The sequence below is a fragment of the Nilaparvata lugens genome, chromosome 8 (assembly GCF_014356525.2).
Source record: "Nilaparvata lugens isolate BPH chromosome 8, ASM1435652v1, whole genome shotgun sequence".
NCBI lineage: Eukaryota > Metazoa > Arthropoda > Insecta > Hemiptera > Delphacidae > Nilaparvata > Nilaparvata lugens.
This window is the reverse complement of record NC_052511.1, coordinates 14,170,759-14,192,488: the sequence shown is the minus strand read 5'-3', so window position 1 is coordinate 14,192,488 and position 21,730 is coordinate 14,170,759. Positions and strand designations below refer to the sequence as shown.

General features: G+C 33.1%; 1 protein-coding gene across 3 annotated transcripts; it reads right to left on the bottom strand.

The window, feature by feature from the left end:
* Positions 1-205: 205 nt before the first annotated feature.
* LOC111064156 (protein scarlet) lies at positions 206-21,657 on the bottom strand. Of its 3 annotated transcripts, none has more exons than XM_039434010.1 (15): positions 21,511-21,648; positions 16,537-16,688; positions 15,770-15,818; positions 15,217-15,266; positions 14,563-14,696; positions 12,669-12,821; positions 11,292-11,533; positions 9,845-10,031; positions 9,109-9,140; positions 8,082-8,187; positions 6,475-6,699; positions 5,495-5,630; positions 2,190-2,295; positions 1,418-1,518; positions 206-711 (listed from the first exon to the last, which is right to left on the bottom strand). In XM_039434010.1, the coding sequence occupies exons 2-15, from the start codon at positions 16,664-16,666 to the stop codon at positions 530-532; spliced, it is 1,833 nt and encodes a 610-aa protein (XP_039289944.1). In that variant the 5' UTR covers positions 16,667-16,688; positions 21,511-21,648; the 3' UTR covers positions 206-529. The 3 variants fall into 3 exon arrangements, with proteins under 3 accessions (XP_039289944.1, XP_039289946.1, XP_039289947.1); XM_039434012.1 differs by having other exon boundaries at positions 458-711; positions 16,537-16,668; positions 21,511-21,657; XM_039434013.1 differs by having other exon boundaries at positions 458-711; positions 14,563-14,691; positions 16,537-16,668; positions 21,511-21,636.
* Positions 21,658-21,730: the final 73 nt, after the last annotated feature.

The following is a 21,730-nucleotide window of genomic DNA, read 5'->3' as shown; positions in this document are numbered from 1 at the left end:
TATTCATATCAACACAAATATTAATATAAAAAAAAACGATATTTTTGGTAAACACTGGTGACTATTTTTTGAAAACCCCTAGGAATAAATTTTGACCTCACCTTCGTCCAAGAATTTCGACGCGCAGTCTGCGTATTCGAACCCCCCCCCACCGCCACCTGTGGGAACCCTTGATTAACTGTGCAAGAAAACAGTGGCAATGAGCAACGTTTATGACAGTTTAAATATACACATCGATGTGCCCACATTTTCAAAGTGTTTCAATGACCAAGAATAATCAACTATACCGTATATACATGATAGATAATAATTGACTAATACAAATATATCAGCAGTTGATTAAAAAATATACATGTTTATTGAATTATTCTTCTTACAAATTTACATAAAAATCTATTTAAATTACAATTTAATTCAATATGTTCACTTATATTTATTCGTTTTTCTTATTTATATATTTTGAATAATGAATGAAAATGAGTCTCATGGGAGAGCACCTCTGTTTGTTTCCACCATGGCGCTCTGATATCTAATAAATTGATTGTTGCTTGCTTCTTCGTTTTAAATTCAAGAATCCGAACACATGAAGCAGGCAAAAGGCGATGAACATTGCGAAAAAGTCAAGACTCAGGTTCATGGAGTTGAAGCCGTATTTTTCCAATACCCCTTCCCCGGTTCTGATGCATGGAATGTCTGGATTATTAGAACAAGCTGAAAATATAAAAAATCATGTTGATAGAATCTTTATGAAAAGCATTCATCACATTATTATGAGAATAGGGGTTTGAACTAAGTTCTCAAATGAAAAAATCTTATACAATGTAAAATAGAAAAAACAAAATATCTTCTATTAATGAGCAATTTTTTTTATTTTGATATCAATAATATCCCAACATAAATATGAATTTATATTTTGCAAACACCACTGGCAGTGGAATAGACTACGTGTAGTTACTGTATAGAGTAACTGTAGAAGAGACTGGTACAGTGAGATTATTCTCACAAGTTCAAATGATATTATATATAGGGTACTGGCTAGGCCTTTCTGAGTGGGAAGGAACAGTCTAATCAGAATATTTCATTTCATTTCATTCCATTTTTTTTAATCCCACTGACCACCTATGAAAGTCGTCAATCTTTGCATTCTATAATGCAAAAAGAATTCCTCACTGGAATAAGGACAAACCTGCAACAACTCCTCCCTCACCTTAATTCTGAACTTTTCACCTGTAAGAGCTTTTATGCGCTATTCTAATACGTGGAAAATATAAATATTTTCACTGTGCTGGTCACTTTCACTGTCACTGATGTGTGGGGATCCAGCTTAATTCGTATTAGAATGTTATATTGTAAACATTATGATTGAACAATAAATTATGAAACCAACAACATTTGAATAAATTGACTATTTATTTACCTATGTCATCAACATGTTGCCATTGAAGTATTGATATCGCCTCAATTCCATAGTAGAATCTTGAAATGTATTTCACCCACTTTAAATAGAATGGGACAGTGCTGAAAATGAAAACAATTTGATTTGATTAAAAAATATTACAAGGTCGTGAGAGCAAGAAAAAATATTCATAATTTAGAAAGAATAAAATATCATTATTATAAATATTGGTGAATATGATATTACCTACCAGGACCATTTGAATTTAATAAAAGGAACTATAAAGTATAGGCTATCAATTGAAGAATTCATTGCAAGTTATGAACATAATAAATTTATCAATTTAATTGAATTTTTGTTGAAAAATGAACAATATTTATTATTAAAAACTCAATCACATTATATTATTATGCATTTTCAATTATGATGAAGACACTCTGATTCTAAAGACAATATCAAATGTAGGCCTATTCAAATATTCTAATTCCAAATCAAAAGTGGAAAAGATAATAAATTAATATTTTTCAATGAAAATTTTCTCAATATCAATACCGAGTGTTATGTACGGTACCGTATTTAACAAATTCAATAATAATATTTATCCATTTCATAACGTGTCAGACTTCAGTATAATGCACTCGAATGGATGAATCTAGGAAAATACTAAAATTTGCTGTGAAAAAAACAATTTGAAGATCAAGTTATTAAATGGAAATCAATCATTTAGATTTCCGTTCAATAATAATAATAATTAACTGAATGAAATCTGATAATTTAATACTGTCTATTCTACCTTAATTGCAAGAAGAGTCCACAAAATGTGTATGATATGAAATCCAGTGGGACAAACAGGAGTGAGGCTGTAGCTATATTTTCAAACATCGCAGATATGAAACATCCTGAAAAAAAATGTTGTATCATTCACTTACCAAGCTGCTTAATTTTCAATTCTATCAACACACACAATCTATATAAATAAAAATCGAGCCTCAAATTTTGACATCCAATAACTTTTTCATGTGTGCACCGAATTTGATGAGTTTTTTTCAGTTGTGTTCGTTATGTTCAGGGCCAGGTTTATGGCCCTTCAAATTTATTATCCGACTTCAGGACTCTTTCCTACGGTCCTTCAATGTTCACATGTTATCCTTATGGGGGAAGATTTGTGAGCTGGCCATACAGAAATAAAAATCAGCTGTTATAATCATTGCGTCATACAACAGCCGTCGGTAGATTGTAGACAAGAGTGTGTGTTGCTCCATAACCGCCCATGTATTTTATTCTAAACGCCACGACTAAAAACAAAATGACTGTTCTGTGTGTAACCATCCAGCAGTGCGGCTTCAGGTTAAAGACTTACATGCTCTAAAGACATTGCTTTGTTTCGAATAATTGTGATGTCTTCGGTGTTCAGAATCAACTGATGTTTAGTAAATTATTTATTTTGTAGTTGGAAAATTATCGTGCCTCCTCAGGAAAGCATACAGCTAAAGTTTGTCATGAGATGCAACTATTTGGCGGTACGAAATTCGCCGGGCCAGCTAGTCATTTATAAAAAAAGCCTACTTGAATTGTGTGATATGAACTCTCCAGTGGGCTGAGTGCAAAAGGAAATCCCCTCCATTGTCTCAACTTCAACCACAACTACGGTACATTTATGACCCATGTGAAATGTGAAAAAAAACATTACGTTGATCCTTCCGTAGCTTCCATTGCAGTGAAAGCAGCCTATATTATAATAATACTCCGAAATAAGTATGAGTTGAAGATTAGACACTGTGTTTCAAAGTTTTGAAATTTAGATTTTATTCTTCATGTTGAAATTCAAAACTTCAACAGAGTTATCATTGAGTGTATTGTTTTGGAAAACAACATAAATTTATTCAAGGATAATTGGTCTACTGTGAATGCTAAAAAATTTGGATATCATACTCTACGGTGTAACTCATATCAATGTGTTTATTAACACACAAAATATTATCTCAATTTTATAATAACTACCTTATCATTCAAGCTACTTAGAATAAGTTCTTGAGAATAATAGATTAATGACAGTTATTCTGGAAGCATTAAACTATTGCAAATGGGTACCGTACCTAGCTCTTTTACCTCTTTTTAATTAGTTTTTACTTTCCTTGCTCTATTAACATAGGTAAGGAAAGTATTGCTTTCCGAAAAAAATTAAGGTACCCCAATTTCTAAATTTCTATGCGTTTCAAGGTCCCCTGAGTCCAAAAAAGTGGTTTTTGGGTATTGGTCTGTATGTGTGTGTGTGTGTGTGTGTTGTGTGGTGTGTGTGTGTTGTGTGTGTGTGGTGGTGTGTGTGTGTGTGGTGTGTGTGTGTGTGTGTGTGTGTGTGTGTGTGTGGTGTGTGTGTGTGTGTGGTGTGTGGTGTGTGTGTGTGTGTGTGTGTGTGGTGTGTTGTGTGTGTGTGTGTGTGTGTGTGTGTGTGTGTGGTGTGTGTGTGTGTGTGGTGTGTGTGTGTGTGTGTGGTGGTGTGTGTGTGTGGGTGTGTGTGTGTGTGTGTGTGTGGTGTGTGTGGTGTGTGTGTGGTGTGGTGTGTGTGTGGTGTGTGTGTGTGGTGTGTGTGTGTGTGTGTGTGTGTGTGTGTGGTGTGTGTGTGTGTGGTGTTGTGTGTGTGTGTGTGTGGGTGTGTGGTGTGTGTGTGTGTGTGTGTGTGTGTGTGTGGTGTGTGTGTGTGTGGTGTGTGTGGTGTGTGTGTGTGTGTGTGTGTGTGTGTGTGTGGTGTGTGGTGTGTGTGTGTGTGTGTGTGTGTGTGTGTGTGTGTGTGTGGTGTGTGTGTGTGTGGTGTGTGTGTGTGTGTGTGGGTGTGTGGTGTGTGTGTGTGTGTTGTGTGTGTGTGTGGTGTGTGTGTGTGTGTGTGGTGTGTGGTGTGTGTGTGTGTGTGTGTGGTGGTGTGTGTGTGGTGTGTGTGTGTTGTGTGTGTGTGTGTGTGTGTGTGTGGTGTGGTGTGTGTGTGTGTGTGGTGTTGTGTGTGTGTGTGGGTGTGTGGTGTGTGTGTGTGTGTGTGTGTGTGTGTGTGGTGTGTGTGTGTGTGTGTGTGTGTGTGTGGTGTGTGGTGTGTGGTGTGTGTTGTGTGTGTGTGTGTGTGTGTGTGGTGTGTGTGTGTGTGTGTGTGTGGTGTGTGGTGTGTGTGGTGTGTGTGTGTGGTGTGTGTGTGTGTGGTGTGTGTGTGTGTGTGTGTGTGTGTGTGTGTGTGTGTGTGTGTGTGTGTGTGTGTGTGTGTGGTGTGTGTGTGTGTGTGTGTAAGAGTGTATGTGCGTCTGTGTACACGATATCTCATCTCCCAATTAACGGAATGACTTGAAATTTGGAACTTAAGGTCGTTACGATATAAGTGTCCGACACGAACAATTTCGATCTGATGCAATTCAAAATGGCGGCTAAAATGGCGAAAATGTTGTCAAAAAAAGGGTTTTTTGCAATTTTCTCGAAAACGGCTCCAACGATTTTGATCAAATTCATACCTAAAATAGTCATCGATAAGCTCTATCAACTGCCACAAGTCCCATATCTGAAAAATTTCAGGAGCTTCGCCCCATCAATGCAGATAGATTCCCAATTATCAGGCTTCAGATACAATTGAAACGAAAAAAAGTCAAGTGGAGTAGATTGAGCATGAAAATCTCTACAATTAATGCTCAGTAACATTTTCACCTAAAATTGAAAATAAGCTTTAAATTCGAAAAAATGTGATTATTCAATTGCAAATTATTGTTGATTCTATTAAATCATTCACTATGAAGAGATAGCAGACCTCATGTGTGTCTCCAGCGTTATTGCCCTGTTACCAGCTGGCTCAAATCTTTGAATAGTAGACTTGAGATGCGCGGGAACACTAGCGTCAGGTGATCAATTTTCATTACGGCAAGGAAAGTTGTGTGAGTGCGCCACACCAGATTTTTTATTAGTTTATAAAATCTCAACAATATTCATTGCTAATATTATTACTTCTACCCTGATAAAGCAATATATATTGAGATTAATGCATCATTTTAAAACATTTAATGAGATAAACAATTATTGAATCTTCTTTCAATGATTAATCTGTGTTTGAGATGATCATAGCTGGCTTACCATAAGCGGTGCTGGTAACAGCACTTGCAATGACTGGAGCTGTGAACATGAGAAAACCAAGAGCTCCACCTTTGACTTGGGCCACATAGAAGACTACACTACAGAACAGAAGTGTCTCTATGATAGCCCTTGGCACCTGAAATAGAATTGATTTTCAATTCAAAGCATTTCACATTTCTATTCTTGAGAAAAAAGTTCAATTAAAAGTAAAGTTACTGTTTGAAAAACGAAAAATCATTCTAATAGAGTTGATATGAGGTGGCACCAGCATTTGAGAATTTGTAGTTTTTCAAATTCTTACCACATTCATATTGATCAGAGATGAAAATTTCACATTTCGGTTAGACCTCGATCGGGCAATATAATTATTACAGTTGACCATAACAATTTTTTTCTATGGCTCTTTTTCTATGAGAAACAAGATACATTATGACTCATTGATGATTAATAATTTACTTCAATTTTTTATAGGCTACCTTCCTAATAGTTATTGAGAGAAAGTTCATGATTTATTCACCATCATGAGTGTAACTTATAGTTTTATAATAAATTTCAATTATTTCAGATCATTATAAAAATAATTAAATGATTTCAATAATCATTATAATTATATAATATTTTGAAATTCAAATACCGGTACCGCTAATAAAAATAGTGAGATGCAAAATCACGTAGACAATTAACTTGTGAAAAATCAGTAATTGCAATATGATAGAAATTCTAATGTACCGTATAGCTTTTAAGTTACTTCTTTAGATATTAAAGCCAGATACATGTTTTATCACACCTTTCGATGTGAATTGAATACTCATCTTCTGAATTTAATTGAAACCCCTATTCATGGTAGATAGGCCTGGTTATTAATTAGTTTATCAGTAGAGGCTGATAGTAACAGTTGAATATATGAATGTAACTTCTCACTGTCTATTATAGTAGAGTCAACAATCATCAGTTTGTGTTATAAATGTGTTTGTACTTACAAGTATTAGAACTTTTGAGAAATAATAGGGCCCAGGTTTGTAGAGACCATTAGCCATTTCCCTCAATAAGACTGGAATCTCAGACGGAAAGGTGTGCATGACGCTGTAAGCGTGACAGAATATGGTCTCAGTTATGACTGCGTAATGGAAACCTTGAAAGTTCTGTATTCCTTTCTGGTCCAATGCTAGCTGTGTGTACGGCGTGGAAACTAGAAGACCAGTAAACTGAAATGTACAAGCATATGTGAGGATCAAATTGTAATAATAAATAATCAAAAACGTGTATTATTTTTCATTAAGAAAGTCATATATACAAATATGTATGAAAAAAATATCTTAAAAATAAAAAGTAGATCAATTGTTAAATTGTTACTAATATTTTATCAGAAAATATAGTATTGAATTTCACTTTGTGTTAAAAAATAGTATTCTTGGACATTCAGGGATAACATCCTTTTATCGACATTGTTTTTTTATTCTTATAAATTGTACCAGATTGCACGGAACTTGGCAAATACATGCGATAACTCATTATTGATTCTCCATTTTATGTTCACTCAAATAGGATTTATAAGTATGAAATAGTACTTTCTGTTGACAATTAAGTTATTAAGTATTAAGTTATTAACATTTTGTTAATAACTTTGGTGTAAACGCAGCTTAAAGCTACGTTATTAACAAAAGTTAATAACTTAATCCTTATAGATACTATTAGATTGAACATAACTTATCATACACATCAATGTGCATTATGTGTTTGTCTAGCTCGGTTTAATCCAATAGAATCTATGAGGACGGAAAATGAACATTTTGTTAATAGCTTTGGTGTAAACGCAGCTTTAGACACTAGTTTCGAGGCCCACATGTTGTGAATCAGATAAAAACGAATTTTTTCTAATTTACTATGTTATAGGCCCAAACCTAGAATACATATTCTAGGTTACCTTGGATAGGCCTATGTCTGTTTCTTGAGATATGACTGCTTCATTCAGAACCAGCACTGAGGAATAATGAACACAATAATAGTCTAATTTTGGTAGTAGGCTAGTAAATATTCTTGCATAATAAATATTCTTGCAGATAACGAAACACATTGTACAAGTAAATATTATGCATGTAGACGGTACTCCAATATATTGAATTTGAGCTAGTTTGAAGAGTTATAACGATATTATAAATCTTTTTGTCATACAATTTCTAATAACGTAAGTGGTGTAATGTGTATTTTAACGACATTGAATGTCCAGAGCAGACATAATATAGATTTTGAATTGAATTTACCAAACACAATCTAGAGTCTTATTGATTGTTTGTTATAAACTGTCTCAGTTTTAATAAATGAAAATAATAAGCAAAAATATAGGGATGTTCGAGCCAAGACCATGGACGTACCCCCGACACCATAAATTCCCCCCCTTTAAATGAGAACCACTTGAAAATGTCTTCAGTGGTTATTTCTGCTGACTATTTTTGACACCCCCACCCAAGATCTGATTAATTTCCAGCCTCCCCCCTCCCAAAAAAATGTCAAGGTTGCATTCTGCGTCCAACCACCCCCCTTCTCCACAGTGGGCACTCCTGAATGAGAAATATTGTATTGAACTTACTATGTACATCATGAGTCTTAGGAGTATTCTTTGGGAGTTGCGGAACATGCTTATCGACGTCCTCCATAACAATAAGCGCATCTGTAGTAAGAGTGCCGGTCTCTGACTGAAAAATAAAATAATGGCTTTTATTGACCTCAATGAAAACCTGTATGACGATTTAATCAAACAAAATAGAAATTATACTGGACAGAAAAATATTTTTATTTGACACTAGAAAAGATACAGTTATGAGTAATATCATAGAGAAACAATAGCGTAAGTACATATCCCATGGTATAGGGCGTTTATGTCGCAACTTTTACTGTTATCTCAAGCCGATTGCTGTCGATTATTGTCGATTTTTACTGTTTTACCCGGGTAAGAGTGTATGAACGGCACAATATGAGAGACTACCAGCGTCATAAAGCTTCACAGGAAAGAACTACGTGGACTATCAGCTTGAGATAACAGTGAAAGTTGCGACATACCATGGGATATCTACTTATGCTATTGTTTCTCTATGGTAATATATATTGACCATCCAATTTTGGAGAATGGAGAATTTGCTATTGCTATCGAATTGACATTTAACTTTTATGATTAAAAATAAAGTGGATAAAGTACTACATTTATATGACTACCCTTATAAATGATTTTCAACAACATGTTTCGGCTACTAATGCCATTTCAAGTGAAAAGTGAAAATCATTTATAAGGGTACTGAGATTAATAATATATTTTTATTTTTATTAAAAGTAGCCCTAGAGAAAAAATACAGATAAAGTACTTTCTGTAGAGATGTGACATTAACACACTATCGAATGATATCATTTCAAGTTTCAGCACTGATATTTTTTCTGCCGATTTATTCAGCGCCTCACTCTCCTTCTGCCTATGGACATATTCTGAAAAACTCTAATTTGAAACACTTTCAAAAATCTTCACATTGGAATATAATAGGATGATGCAATGCATAGATGCGAATTTCTAGACATTCTAGAAAATAATTGAATGAGAATGATTAAAATGTGATCGATTTACTTACATTGTGTAGTATTTCAGGAACTTATCCTCAATCTGAAATTCAGAAAAATAATATTTTTGAGTCTGTCTAATTTCATTATGGATTGAAAATATTTAAAACTCTTGGAAAAATGTTAAATAATTAAATTAATTGAGTACGATATTGAAAGTATGAACTTGATTCAAAATTTGAATAAAAACATTACCTATTAAAACATTACAAGACAACTGATTGTGAAAACTAAGTAGATAAAAAACAATAATTATTATTGAGATGTATCAAAATTATGAATGAAAATGTACGTATATTAAAAACATTGCTTACTTTCACAAAAAAATGTAAAATAGATAGCCTAAATAATATTCTGGAATAAGTTATAGGTAGGCTACATTAAATAATATTCAATATAGGCCTAATAATAGGGCCCACTAATAACACCCTAATAAAACTATGAAATTTGCCTTTCCATGAGAACAGACAATCACCCTTTCAATGTGAGCTATTTCACAAAAAACTTCACTTATATTTCCATGCTTTTAAAAATAAACTCTTATTGAATTTTTAAAAATAGAGCGTTAAAAATATCTATTACGCTACATCACTTCTAATTCAGCCTCTCCCTGAAAAATAATTAATTTCATGGTGACTGAAAATACAATAAAATATATCATGAACAGATCTCATTCCAATTTCTTCAGTTTTATTCCCTTAAGGTACCTACAATTCAAACTTCAAATTCAAGCTCAATACTACTCACACCAAAGTAAAAGCTTTGAGGGCCCGCAGAGTTTGAGATCACAGCAAGTTCTTTGGTAAGCTCTGCTTTGGCCAATGAGTTGTCGAACGCAGTCATCACAGCAATCTTATCATCTCGATTTCTCGGGTTCAGTCTTTGAAGTAAAATGTCAGCCGGATTGTATGATCCGAGAAACTCAACTCCCATGCTACAAAGTAATGATTAAGCTTTAAAACATTAAAATTACATCTCTACTTTAATATTAACATAATTATAGAATCAAATTATATACAGCACTTACTTAAACTTTTCAAGTATATGAAGTAAATTCAATTGCATTGCAAATTTTATTGGTCAATGGAGATCATATTATGAACTAAATCAAGTCCTAATCACTAATGTATACTACACAAATGAGTCAATAATCTATTTGTATATAGTAAAATGTTTTAGTTATTATTTTTTGATATTTCTATGGTCTAATGAATTTCTAGTTCACTGGATTAATAGAACTTTCAAGGGTTTTGTGATAGTTTTTTCAAATTTTAACTTGACTTAATTAATTTGAGTTTCTTTCTCTTGTTTCATTGATTGACAGATTATCGAAGACATGTAAGTTCCTTAATGATAAATCGCTGTATCTCCTGGTATGACCGTCGATGAATCATCATCCAATTTAATAAAGAGTGATTAATATCTACTTCATGATCTATGAATCTATACCTGCTTATTCCTGTTTATAAGTCGTTAAAAAGTCATGTCCAAGGCAATGAAATTTTAATAAAAAGACTAAGAAATTGTCAAAAACCACAGATTTATTGATAGTTAGAAAGACCAGTCTCAGTTTATTAGAGTTTGACAATGGTGTAACAACCAAAACCAGTCTTTCTAACTATCAATAAATCTGTGGTTTTTGTCAATTTCTTAGTCTTTTTATTTAATATGAATAATTACAGTACCGTACCACAATATCAACTTCTCAACTACACAAAAAGCAATGAAATAGATCAGGTGCAACCTGAAAATGATGGCACCAGACCTGAGCCAGCCACTCAGTAATGCTGACACTCTGCATTTTTAGACAACTATTATTATCGTCATAGAATGATTTGGGAATAAAAATTCATATCATTATCATAGAATGATTTGGGAATGAAAAACAGACTTACAACCCTGGATCCTTCTAAGTGACGTATAATCATTTTGGTAGGTACTTCGATATTGAATTTGGGTTTAATCACAAAGTTCAATTTATTGACAATCATTAGAGATGTATTATTTCTATCCACATAAAGTTTATTACAAAATTATTCACTATTCTACTTTCTACATCCTTTTAGATGATTCTCTCTGATAAGTTAGCCTTGGTTAACCTTTAGTGTAAAGGCTATGTAAATATATAAATACTCTGACTCTGCCTTGCTTTACAATTTGTATTGTTGGCTGTTGATAGATTGAATAAAGTTACCTCTGGAAGTGAGCCCGCACGGCAGACGAATCACCATGGTAGGCCATGTGTCCACCGGGTAGGAGAAGGCAGAGTCTGTCAAACAGAATATACACATCAGAGGCAGGCTGGTGGATTGTGCAGACCACTGCCTTGCCCCGCCTGGCTAGCTGACTCAGCATTTTCACCACTGTAGCCGCACTGTAACTGTCCAGGCCTGTCGTTGGTTCGTCACAGAATAGCAACGGTGGATCTGTGAGCATCTGCAATTTGTAAAAATCCCATCCTAATCAATTTGGCTTGGAAGATTTGACATTTCGACAACTAAACAGGCCTTTCTGGTTATTCTACACCCGATTGATTCCTGCCTATCTGTATCACCTGAAATATGGAAGTATTAATTTTATTAATCACTTTGAACAATTAATTACTACATAGCAGTCAGGTATTTATATAAATAAAAGCTATTAGCTTCTACTTACATTAGATTTTATTTATATAAATACCTGACTGCTATGTCGTAATTAATTGTTCAAAGTGATTATTTAACAAGCAGTTCTTAATGGAATCAAACATTGAAGAGTAATTTTTTTATTTTATGTTACTACCAAAAGTAAGTTTATGCTGCTGCCATTGGAAATTGTGTACAAATTATAATAACTAATTTTAATGTATATATACGATAATGTACATAAGGTATGCGGAAAATTGTTTTGGATTGATTTGAAACTTTTTAAAAATGAGGTGTTGTGGATTATATCTCTTCTCTACTTACAAGAAGTTAACAAGAAGAAATGAACATGTGAAAAATAAATAGTAGGCCCAATTTATATCAACTGTAACCGGAGAAGCACAAGAAAACAAGTTACACAATAAAACACTTCACTTGAATGAGCTAATTTTTCACAAATTAATAAAAATAATGAAGACTACTACAAGTCTTCATATTGTTTTTATTATGTTACACAATTTATATCAATGAAGATCTTCATCAATATTTCTTTACAATAAGAAAACTCAAGTCCAATTTTGTATTACTATTTGATTTAGATCTTGAATCTCTCTCTATGATCTTATCTTTATAGTATCTACCTTCAAATCTTCTGGTTCAAAATATTGGTCTAATGAATTAGTACCTAATATAAGAATCAGAGGGTGAATAGTAGATATAAATTATACTAGGTACCGTACAGTACAGTATTAGAATATTACAGTATATAAACTTTGGTATTAATCTTCTCCAAACTATTCGGAAATTTTAATCAAAGGCGGGCATTTTATATTGTCACATCAAATGTGCATTCTGATGAATATTATAATATGCATTGTTTTAATATGACATGAATGAACAAATGAACTGACATTAATATTGTTCAATTGCAAAACATAGATACTCACCTGAACGGCTAACGATGCCCTCTTCCTTTCTCCACCAGAAATTTCACCCAATAATGTTTCAGAACAGTTTTTAAGACTTAGATCTTTGATAAGTGTATCTACGATTACTTCTCTTTGTGTTTTTAAAAGCCTGTTATCCATTTTCAGATTGGCCTGGAAAATAATACGGTAGAATGCATGAGTTTATGAACATATTATAAAAAGTAATAGCCTACCATATTCATCAAACTCATTCAGCCTATATTTTCATTCCTGAAAACAATACTACAGTATAATAATATTATAGGAAACAGAAGATTGAGAATTTGAAAATGATGGATGTTGAAGATGAAAAATGATGTAGGGTACCTAGATATTTACTAGTTTATGGCAGTTATTCACGTAATAACAGAGGAATCTAACATTTCAAGCAATTCATAGTATCAATCTGATATTGCATTGAAAATAGAATAGGGCTGATAAAAAAATATACGCAATAATAGTATGATAAATTAGGAATAGTAAAGGAAGTAGACTATAATAGTGACTTGAACATCTAGATAGATTCAAAAACCTCACGGTAGGTACCTATACTGCGAAAGTATTGGATCGATTTTAAAATTCGATTTAAATGTTTTTAATAAGGGCTGCAAAATTATTCTATTCATGGAAATTACTGAGATATTACATTTATTCAAATGTTGATGAATTATTAATTATTATTAAACGAAAATCCAAATAAATCACCCCGAAGACTTCTGCGACTGCAAATTGACAACAGGGTAAACAGCTACATGGAAATTCGATGAGCACTACTATTCAAAAATTATTTGTCAGCCCGGGAGTCGAACTCAGTACCTCCTAATTGCTGGTCAATAATAAGGGGTGAGTAAATAATTATAAGTCAATATTAATTTACTTACCCTAATAAGGGTAAGCATTCTTGACCGGCAATTCAGGAGGTACCGGGTTCGATTCCCGGACTGACAAATAATTTTTGAATAGTAGCGCTCATCGAATTTCCATTTAGCTGTTTACCCTGTTGTCAATATATTTGCAGTAGCAGAAGTCTTCGGGGTGATTTATTCGAATTTTCGTTTAATATTAATTATTCTATTGATGATGTGATGCAATGGTGCTCGTAAACAATTAACTAGGTTGATACGTGACTAAAATTGTGATTCAACAAGTGAGCATTAGGCTATCACTACACCGTAGGCTATCATAAAAAAGTAACTGTACAGTATACTGAAAGTCTTCACTGTATAGGTACTTTTATGGGAAGACATGTGATTTGAGGTGAGGGGATCAATGCTGCTTCCTCTGTACCCGCATCATAAAAACTTGTCTGCATCGGTTCTCACATAAAATGTTAAGGTTCATTTCCATCATCAGTTACATTATTCCAAAATGTTGATATGAGTTGTGTAAGTACTTATAAGTTTAAAGTTAATTTCTACTGTATTTTTGATACATTATAATATAGTGCCAAATTAACCTTTCAGAAGTGCCTAGTATCTTTAAATTGTTAGTTATAGGTATCTGATGAGATGTTTTTTATTTTGTTGTATTGCTGATGTAAACAATAAACTTGAAACTTGAAACTTAGAAAGATAGCCAATGCATGTCAAACTTGAACAAGAATTCATTTTTATTATATGTAAGGTAGCTTTTTAATTATATATAGTTTATAACTGGAAGCAGATTATTTTTTCTTGAGAGAAAATTGCATGATCTTTGTTGTGGAAGTTCCAACTTCATCAACCTTCCTTCAAGTTGAAAAACAAACAGTTTTCATAGATAAGTGCAAAGTTAGATGGGAAAAATGTGTGAATGCGATTAGAGATAGCATGATTATGATAGAAACATTAAAAATATTTTCTATTCGGATGAAAAATAGCAATCTGTCACTCACCATGAATTGGATATGCTCTTTCACAGTAAGAGTATCTACGGCTAAATCTTGTTGAGGTACAAAGCCGGATATCCTCATCATCAGATCTTTGTCTAATGGCTTCCCATTGAGAAGTATTTCTCCCTGTAACTGATCTAAAATTGGATAAATTATACCTAAATGAAAATAGAGTATCAGTATTATATGCTATTCTTTCTAATTTAATTGTACTGTAAAAAACATCTTCCTTTTCACTTATCAATATACAAATAAAATATAATAGTATATAGGCCTAATATTTTTTATGATCTACTTCAGACTGAACTATGATCAAAGCAGTATCAAAATAAATATCACCGGATAGTATAGTCTAATTCTATAAAGATGAAAAATCCAAAACTTACTCCTTGAGATCCCTTCAAAACCGAAGCATAAAAAAGAATGAAATAAACATGTTATTTTCAACTGAAAAGTGTGATATAGTTTGAATTTTATATAATTTGATAATGCAGTAGGTACCATGCTGATGTATATTTGTCTCTTCACACATAGTTGAGGGTTTTTTGTAATAGAAGTCAAGTTAATGACAAAGTCTTGAAATCCATTAGGTACAATTTTCAGAGTTGTGAACTCCATTAAGGTGGAAAATGATAAAATAGCCTATAGAACTAATACCTGTAATACGTTTGCTAATTGTTGCAAGAAGCGTTGTCTTTCCAGATCCACTGAAATAAAAAAATATTTTTACATTATTACAATGCTGGCTGTAATCTCATTTCTTAATAAAAAATTATACACAATTATTGCAAAGTGAAAAAATTATATCCTCTGTTTTTTAATGCTAGGCAAGTAGTTTTTGATTGGCTAATTTTGATTTTCTTTGATAAAATTACATGTTTAAAACATCAAAATTGTGTTAATGTTTTTTATTTCTAAATTTGATAGAGATCCGTTTTCAAAGTTCACATCCAAGTTGGTATTCTTCTTCACTCCATTTCAAATTCTCTCCACCAAAAAAATATTATTTGGAAGATACTTCATCTTAGTTTTAGAGAACATTTCAAGTAAATAAGACATTAGAGAAGTCGTGAAGCCAAGTTTGTAAATTTCAAAATTGGCTACACGTACTGAAGCAAAAAGAATTATCATGAGGTTGGAGTGGGAAAATCCAAATGCCAATTCTCATTGAATGAATTATTACTGAATTGTAACTATTTGAAATTTTCACCTTGGTCCCATTATGGCAAGTAGACTCCCCGATTTTGCAAATCCACTCACTGGAAGAAAAAAAAACATCGATATAAATGAGAATCACCAATCAATATCAATATTCATTGCTAGAAAACTATTCATCAGAAACATAATTATTATTGAATCTTTTTTAGTCACTTGAAACATATCTTGAATGCAAATATTATAAAATTTCCTACATTATTTCCAATTTCCAATTGGTGCAAAGACTGCGTCGATTAAATTCTAAACAACAGATGTCTCACAACAGGTATTTCAGAAATGATGTTTTTGTCCTGGTATCACAATAAATTATATTTGGAAGCTTTTGCTTTTGATGAATAAGTGACAATTTGAAATAGTGATAACTGAATACTCTTGAAATATAAATTTTCAGTTCCTGGTATGTTTTAGTCTTTTTATGTCTAAATAATTGAGACTTTTTTCTCTTCTACCTTTTTAAAAGATACCCGTACGCATTGTACGAATCAAAACGACAATATTTGTCTCCATTGCGTATATTGTGAGGTTGAAATGCTTCAACTTCTCCTTATTATTTTTATGTTTTACATGCTGATATAAACTATTTTCATTTATTATACAGGCATTTCTACATTTTGTGTTCTATTCATTAGAGTGTGCTCAATGGCCTTGTAAACAATTTAAAATCAACACTCTGTCTCTGCTTCAACTGCGCATAAAGGCTATTGCTATTTGAATAGAAGTTCTTTTTAATAACGATATCCGAAAAATTATCATACTCACAGTTATCCAACAATAGTTTTGTAGGTTTTTTAGTTTTCCAAGGTTTCCAACTTTCACCATTTTGAGATGGCGAATCCGGGGCCCACAAGCTCAGGTTGTGCCAAGACAGAAACAAGGCTTCATCTGTCATGACTGTTCGACAGAGAAAAAACCTAAAATTTTTACAACCCAACATTTTTAAATTCTTATCCGCAAAAAATTATCAGATTCTCTATTTCTAAGTCCTCTTCAACTGCCAGCATTTCGTGTAGCCTCAACATCAATGCTTCTCATTCGAACATACCTGCTGACAGTTTAAAGTGAGTTTCACTCTACACAAGTTTTTTCTCATCCATAAAATCCTGCCATTATCGTTTATTTTGATGATACATAGGAATGTCACTGTATATTTAATGAACTACTCTACTTACTAATAGGAATTGGTAAAATCGAAGATTCAATCTTTACTGTTCTAACCACTAATGAATAATTTATACATTCCAGAATGAGATAATTTATCTAATTGAACTGATAGGGGAAGTATCAAATTAAAATTCATGCACTAAATTGCGTATCACCAATCAATAACAGTAATAAATAAGCATTTATAGACCGTGGGCAGTCTTCTATTTATTTTATCAGCTACGGTAAGCGAGATAATAGATCAATACAGTATTACAACTGTATTTCTCTATCATATTTGAATGCGTAAAGAAGTTTATGATTTCTTCAAATAAGTCTTAACATGGTTTTCTTGCCAACTCTTCCATTAAATAACATTAGATAATAATTAATTAATACAATGCAGTTGAGGAAGGTCTGGGATGTGGAACTAATTAACTGATACCGTTACCGCGTAGTCATTATTATCATACGAATGCATTCATCAACGGTGTGATTTATAAATTTAAGACGAAGCAGCATACCATTTATGGTGTTAACATTGACTTGAGGGGGGAAAATACATTCAAATTCATCCGCAGTAATATTATATATAATACTATATAATTCGAAAAAGATAATCTTCACTTATACATCGGATAAGTCATAGATAATATTATTATACTTGATAATATTATTATACTAGATAATATTATGAACTCGTTGGAGTTGGAGTAGGAAGTTAGGGAGGAGTGATACGAGAAAATTATCTTTATCTATTTGCAGGCGATTTCTTAAAAAAATGCTCTGTAACATAACTCTACTCATATGCTTTACATAACAATGTAGCCTACTCGTAGTATAACACAGATTCTGGAATGTATATTTTTTAACAACTATTAAATTTGTTCTGATTTAATTGATTGTGAGCCAAGACAATATGACTATGCGTTTCATTCATGATAATTAAACTCATTCAGGAATATCAAGATCAAGTAAATATGGGCTAGTAAATATGGAGCTGATACTCAATCATATTTTTACATTTTTATAAATACATCGTTGGTGGGTAGGGGAGAGAGTCTCACCACAGCAGATTGCATACAACAAAAATATCACCGAGTTTGAAGCACTGACATAAAAAACCTAGTTCCTCATCAATCTTGGTTGAAGTCATGTTTATAGCCTTGTCTGACATTTTTTAGCTTGCACTCGTGTCTGTCAGGCGTCAAAATTAGAGTCAAAGGTAGAAGCGAGCTTGGAGATAAAAGTATAAAAACCTTAAATACACCAATGAAATGCTCTCCATGAAGCCTATGGAATTGCCTTTACAAAATTATAACAGTAGTGTCTACGATGCTTTTATGAGTTTGGCGGGGAAAATATAAGGCCTACTGATACACAAATTCTGTGAATTAATTCACTTTTAAAATGATAAAAAAATACTACGGAGTACCTACTCAAATACTCAGACGACTTCAGCTGCCATGACTCGAGCTGACTAGATAGGATATTACGTAATAATCGGAATGAACTCCATTCAAGTTTGAGAGAAGGTGAGAAGGAAATAGCGATATCGCACGACTCCCGACTGGTTTCTTGACAAATTGATCGAAAATACGAAGTTGAATTAATTACAGTGGCAATTCTCTGTCAAGTTTACGATGTTGACATTAAGCTGTGATTAGACAGGTTGGAAATAATTTAACAACATTCTTTGGCTGCTTATAGTTGAAAGGATGTTGATAAACATGATGTCTCTAGTTTCTAGGAAACTAGTAATCCTTTTTCTGAATCAATTACTGTCAACTTGAATTTGGTTTTCTGAAATGTTAAGTCCTACAACTGTCAACAAGAGTTGCATCTATGCAATGTTAGGCCTACAATAGTGTTTGGTCTGAAAGTGTTGTCACTGTAGGCCTACTTCGTTAATATTTTATCTACTGAATCCACTGTGTTAGGTTACTGTATTTTTATCTATTACCCAGCAGTTGTTTTTTTATAAGAATCATATATTCAGGTAGTGCTATGTTAGTCCATCAAACAAGCTATGATGGCCATTGACAAATTGAACATTGTCGAACCGTCTTTCGGAGGAGACGATACCGTCGTTCCCGACTACCTGAAAAAAGATCGTCATCCCTCATCATCATCATCGCTCTAACTCATCATTACCCTCGCACAAACCTAAGAGCTTATGTGGACCCTATCACCCTCAGTATTATTATTATTATTAAACTGTTTCTGTCAAATTCAAAGTTTTTACATCGCGATATGGACCTTCCGACCTTCTTTTCACATTAAGGCATCATATTATTGATATTTGATTTTCCTCCACCTCTATCTTTTTTTTCAAAAACGTCCGTGATATTGAACTTGAGTAGTCTACTAGTACTGCTATTAAAAGACAAAACACTACCGTACCATATTTTGTATTTATATAGCTCACAGTGAAAATGGAACACTAATCCCAACATATTAATTACATCCACAAAAAAAGACATACACTTTTATAAAAAATATCGTCAATTCCAATCGAGTTAGTCTTGTTCAGTCGTTATCGAAAGTACGGTATATGTTATTTAAAAAGTATATTGAATACATTATTAGGTTATTGTTGCTTGTCATGCAATATATCTCTGATCTCAGCTTCTCACAAACGGAATCAATGAATCGATTTTTTGCTGAATTATCGGTGCTTTCCAGCGTAAGTTATCAGATACTATACTGTTATGTAATCATCTAATAAGCTATTGAATGGACTGTTTTTAGCTGACTATTTCATAACATTAGTTTTTTTCTGGTTTCCTATTTAAATAGAAATCAAGTTCTCAAGATCAATGCCCTCTACCCTGAAGAATGTTCTCGTATATATGGAATTGGTAATTTGAAGATCCATGAAGCATTTCATATACTTTCAAACGTTCTATTTTAAGGAAGCATCATATAAGCTGTTGTGTATTTCCAATATCAGATCAAAAATTAATATTAAAATCATGAACATATTTTTGAATAAGATCCTGCAGGATCTCCTGCAATCTATTTCATATTTCAGCAGCGTCAAAGAGTAATAAGTTACGGTGATTATAAATTCTCAGGGAATTCCATTTTTCTCAACCAGAATATATCAATACAGGGACCGGCATATTAATATGACGATTTTGTATTGATTGTTATGTTTGAACCAATGTCATTGAAAAGGCGGGAATGTTGTACATCGACAGGTCTATTTTTGCCATTTCAGTAGCCAGTATGTCGTGGTCAAGTGAGCATAAAGTGATTGTGATTGAAGCTTATTTTAAAAATAATGACTCAGTTATTCTAACACAGCGTTTATGTCGCAGATATTTCAATAATTCAAATCGAAACGCGCCTGTTCCCAGTAGGATTACGATCTTGTTGTGGGTGAAGAATTCCAGGAACACGTTGTTCGCTTTAAAAATGGAACCAACAGGACGAAAACGAACCGTGAGAACGCCTCAAAAACGCCTGATTAGTTGTTACACGGTCTCCACGGCGTTCAGCAGCGAAACATGCTGTTGCGCTAGCCATTTCTGATCGAAGTGTACGACGAATTCTTCATTCCGACCTAAAATTCCATCTGTATAAGATAATATTAGTGTAACAACTTAATGCAAATTATTGGGCACATTGCAAAGCCGCTTGCGAGATCATTCTCAAAATAATCCACAGAACTAAAGGAAGTCATTCAACGAGAAATTTGTGAAATTCCACAAGTGATGATTGAGCGAGCAATGGAAAATTTTAGAATTAGGGAAGTAAGTATGTGAAAAGTACCTAACGGAAATAATTTGGATGACATTATCTACAAATAAAAACTTTGTGAGTAATCTATGTAATTCACTGAAAATTGCAAAACTTGATCTTTAATTTGATTTATTATATGGTTTAATTGTACGAAAGACACTTTAGTTATCATCCCTCAAAAATAGTCAGGTTTTTATGCCGGGCCCTGTATAAAATGAAGAGGCTGTAAGGCAGTGTATACCTTACAAATGATTGAATCTTCAGAAATCTATTATAAATCACAAGTATTTTCATTTAAAACGTATAGTCAAACTGTATAATGAAATGCCTATAATGAAATTTGAAGGCGCAATTATATTCAACAGGCCTTATACTGGAAACATTCTATTCATTTGACCAAATAAAAGAATTGAGAAATATAAACTATTAAACAAAACGAGGGAATTCAGTTACGTAACAGAAATATAGGTGTGACATGCGTAGGCAATGCCGGTATTGTACCTCACTATGACATGTGCTACTTCCCAAAATCATTTTCTACGTAAAAAAAACTATCACTAGCTCTTTGTAAATATAGTTTCAACTAACAATTCTTAGAAAATCATTTTTTAGATTTCAACTCGGAGGCATAGGGTTCAAAATTTGAGAATAATATTTGCATATGTAGAAAAAATCATTGAAAGTAGCTACTGCGACTCTCAAAGTTGACACACGGTCAAAAGTTTTGTATACGAAGCTTCTCCACGAACCACGAAGCGCTACGATTCTAACCAAACTTTCTGCCATCTAATACTCAGTTAACCCAAACAATCAACATAAAATGTATGGAATATAGAAAAAGCTTACCTTAATTGATGATGTAATACATTCAATGATGAAAAAGTGGCTTAATTATTACAATAAAATGGAGATGTTGACAACGTGTAATGACTCTCCTTTGTACAGCAGACCAGGCAAGCAGTATATTTGTTTACTTTCGCACTCGCACGATCGCACACCTCTCTCGATTCCCCCTCTCTTTATTCTTCTTCGTAGTGGAGCTTTGGAGGCTTCAAACTCCTATGCT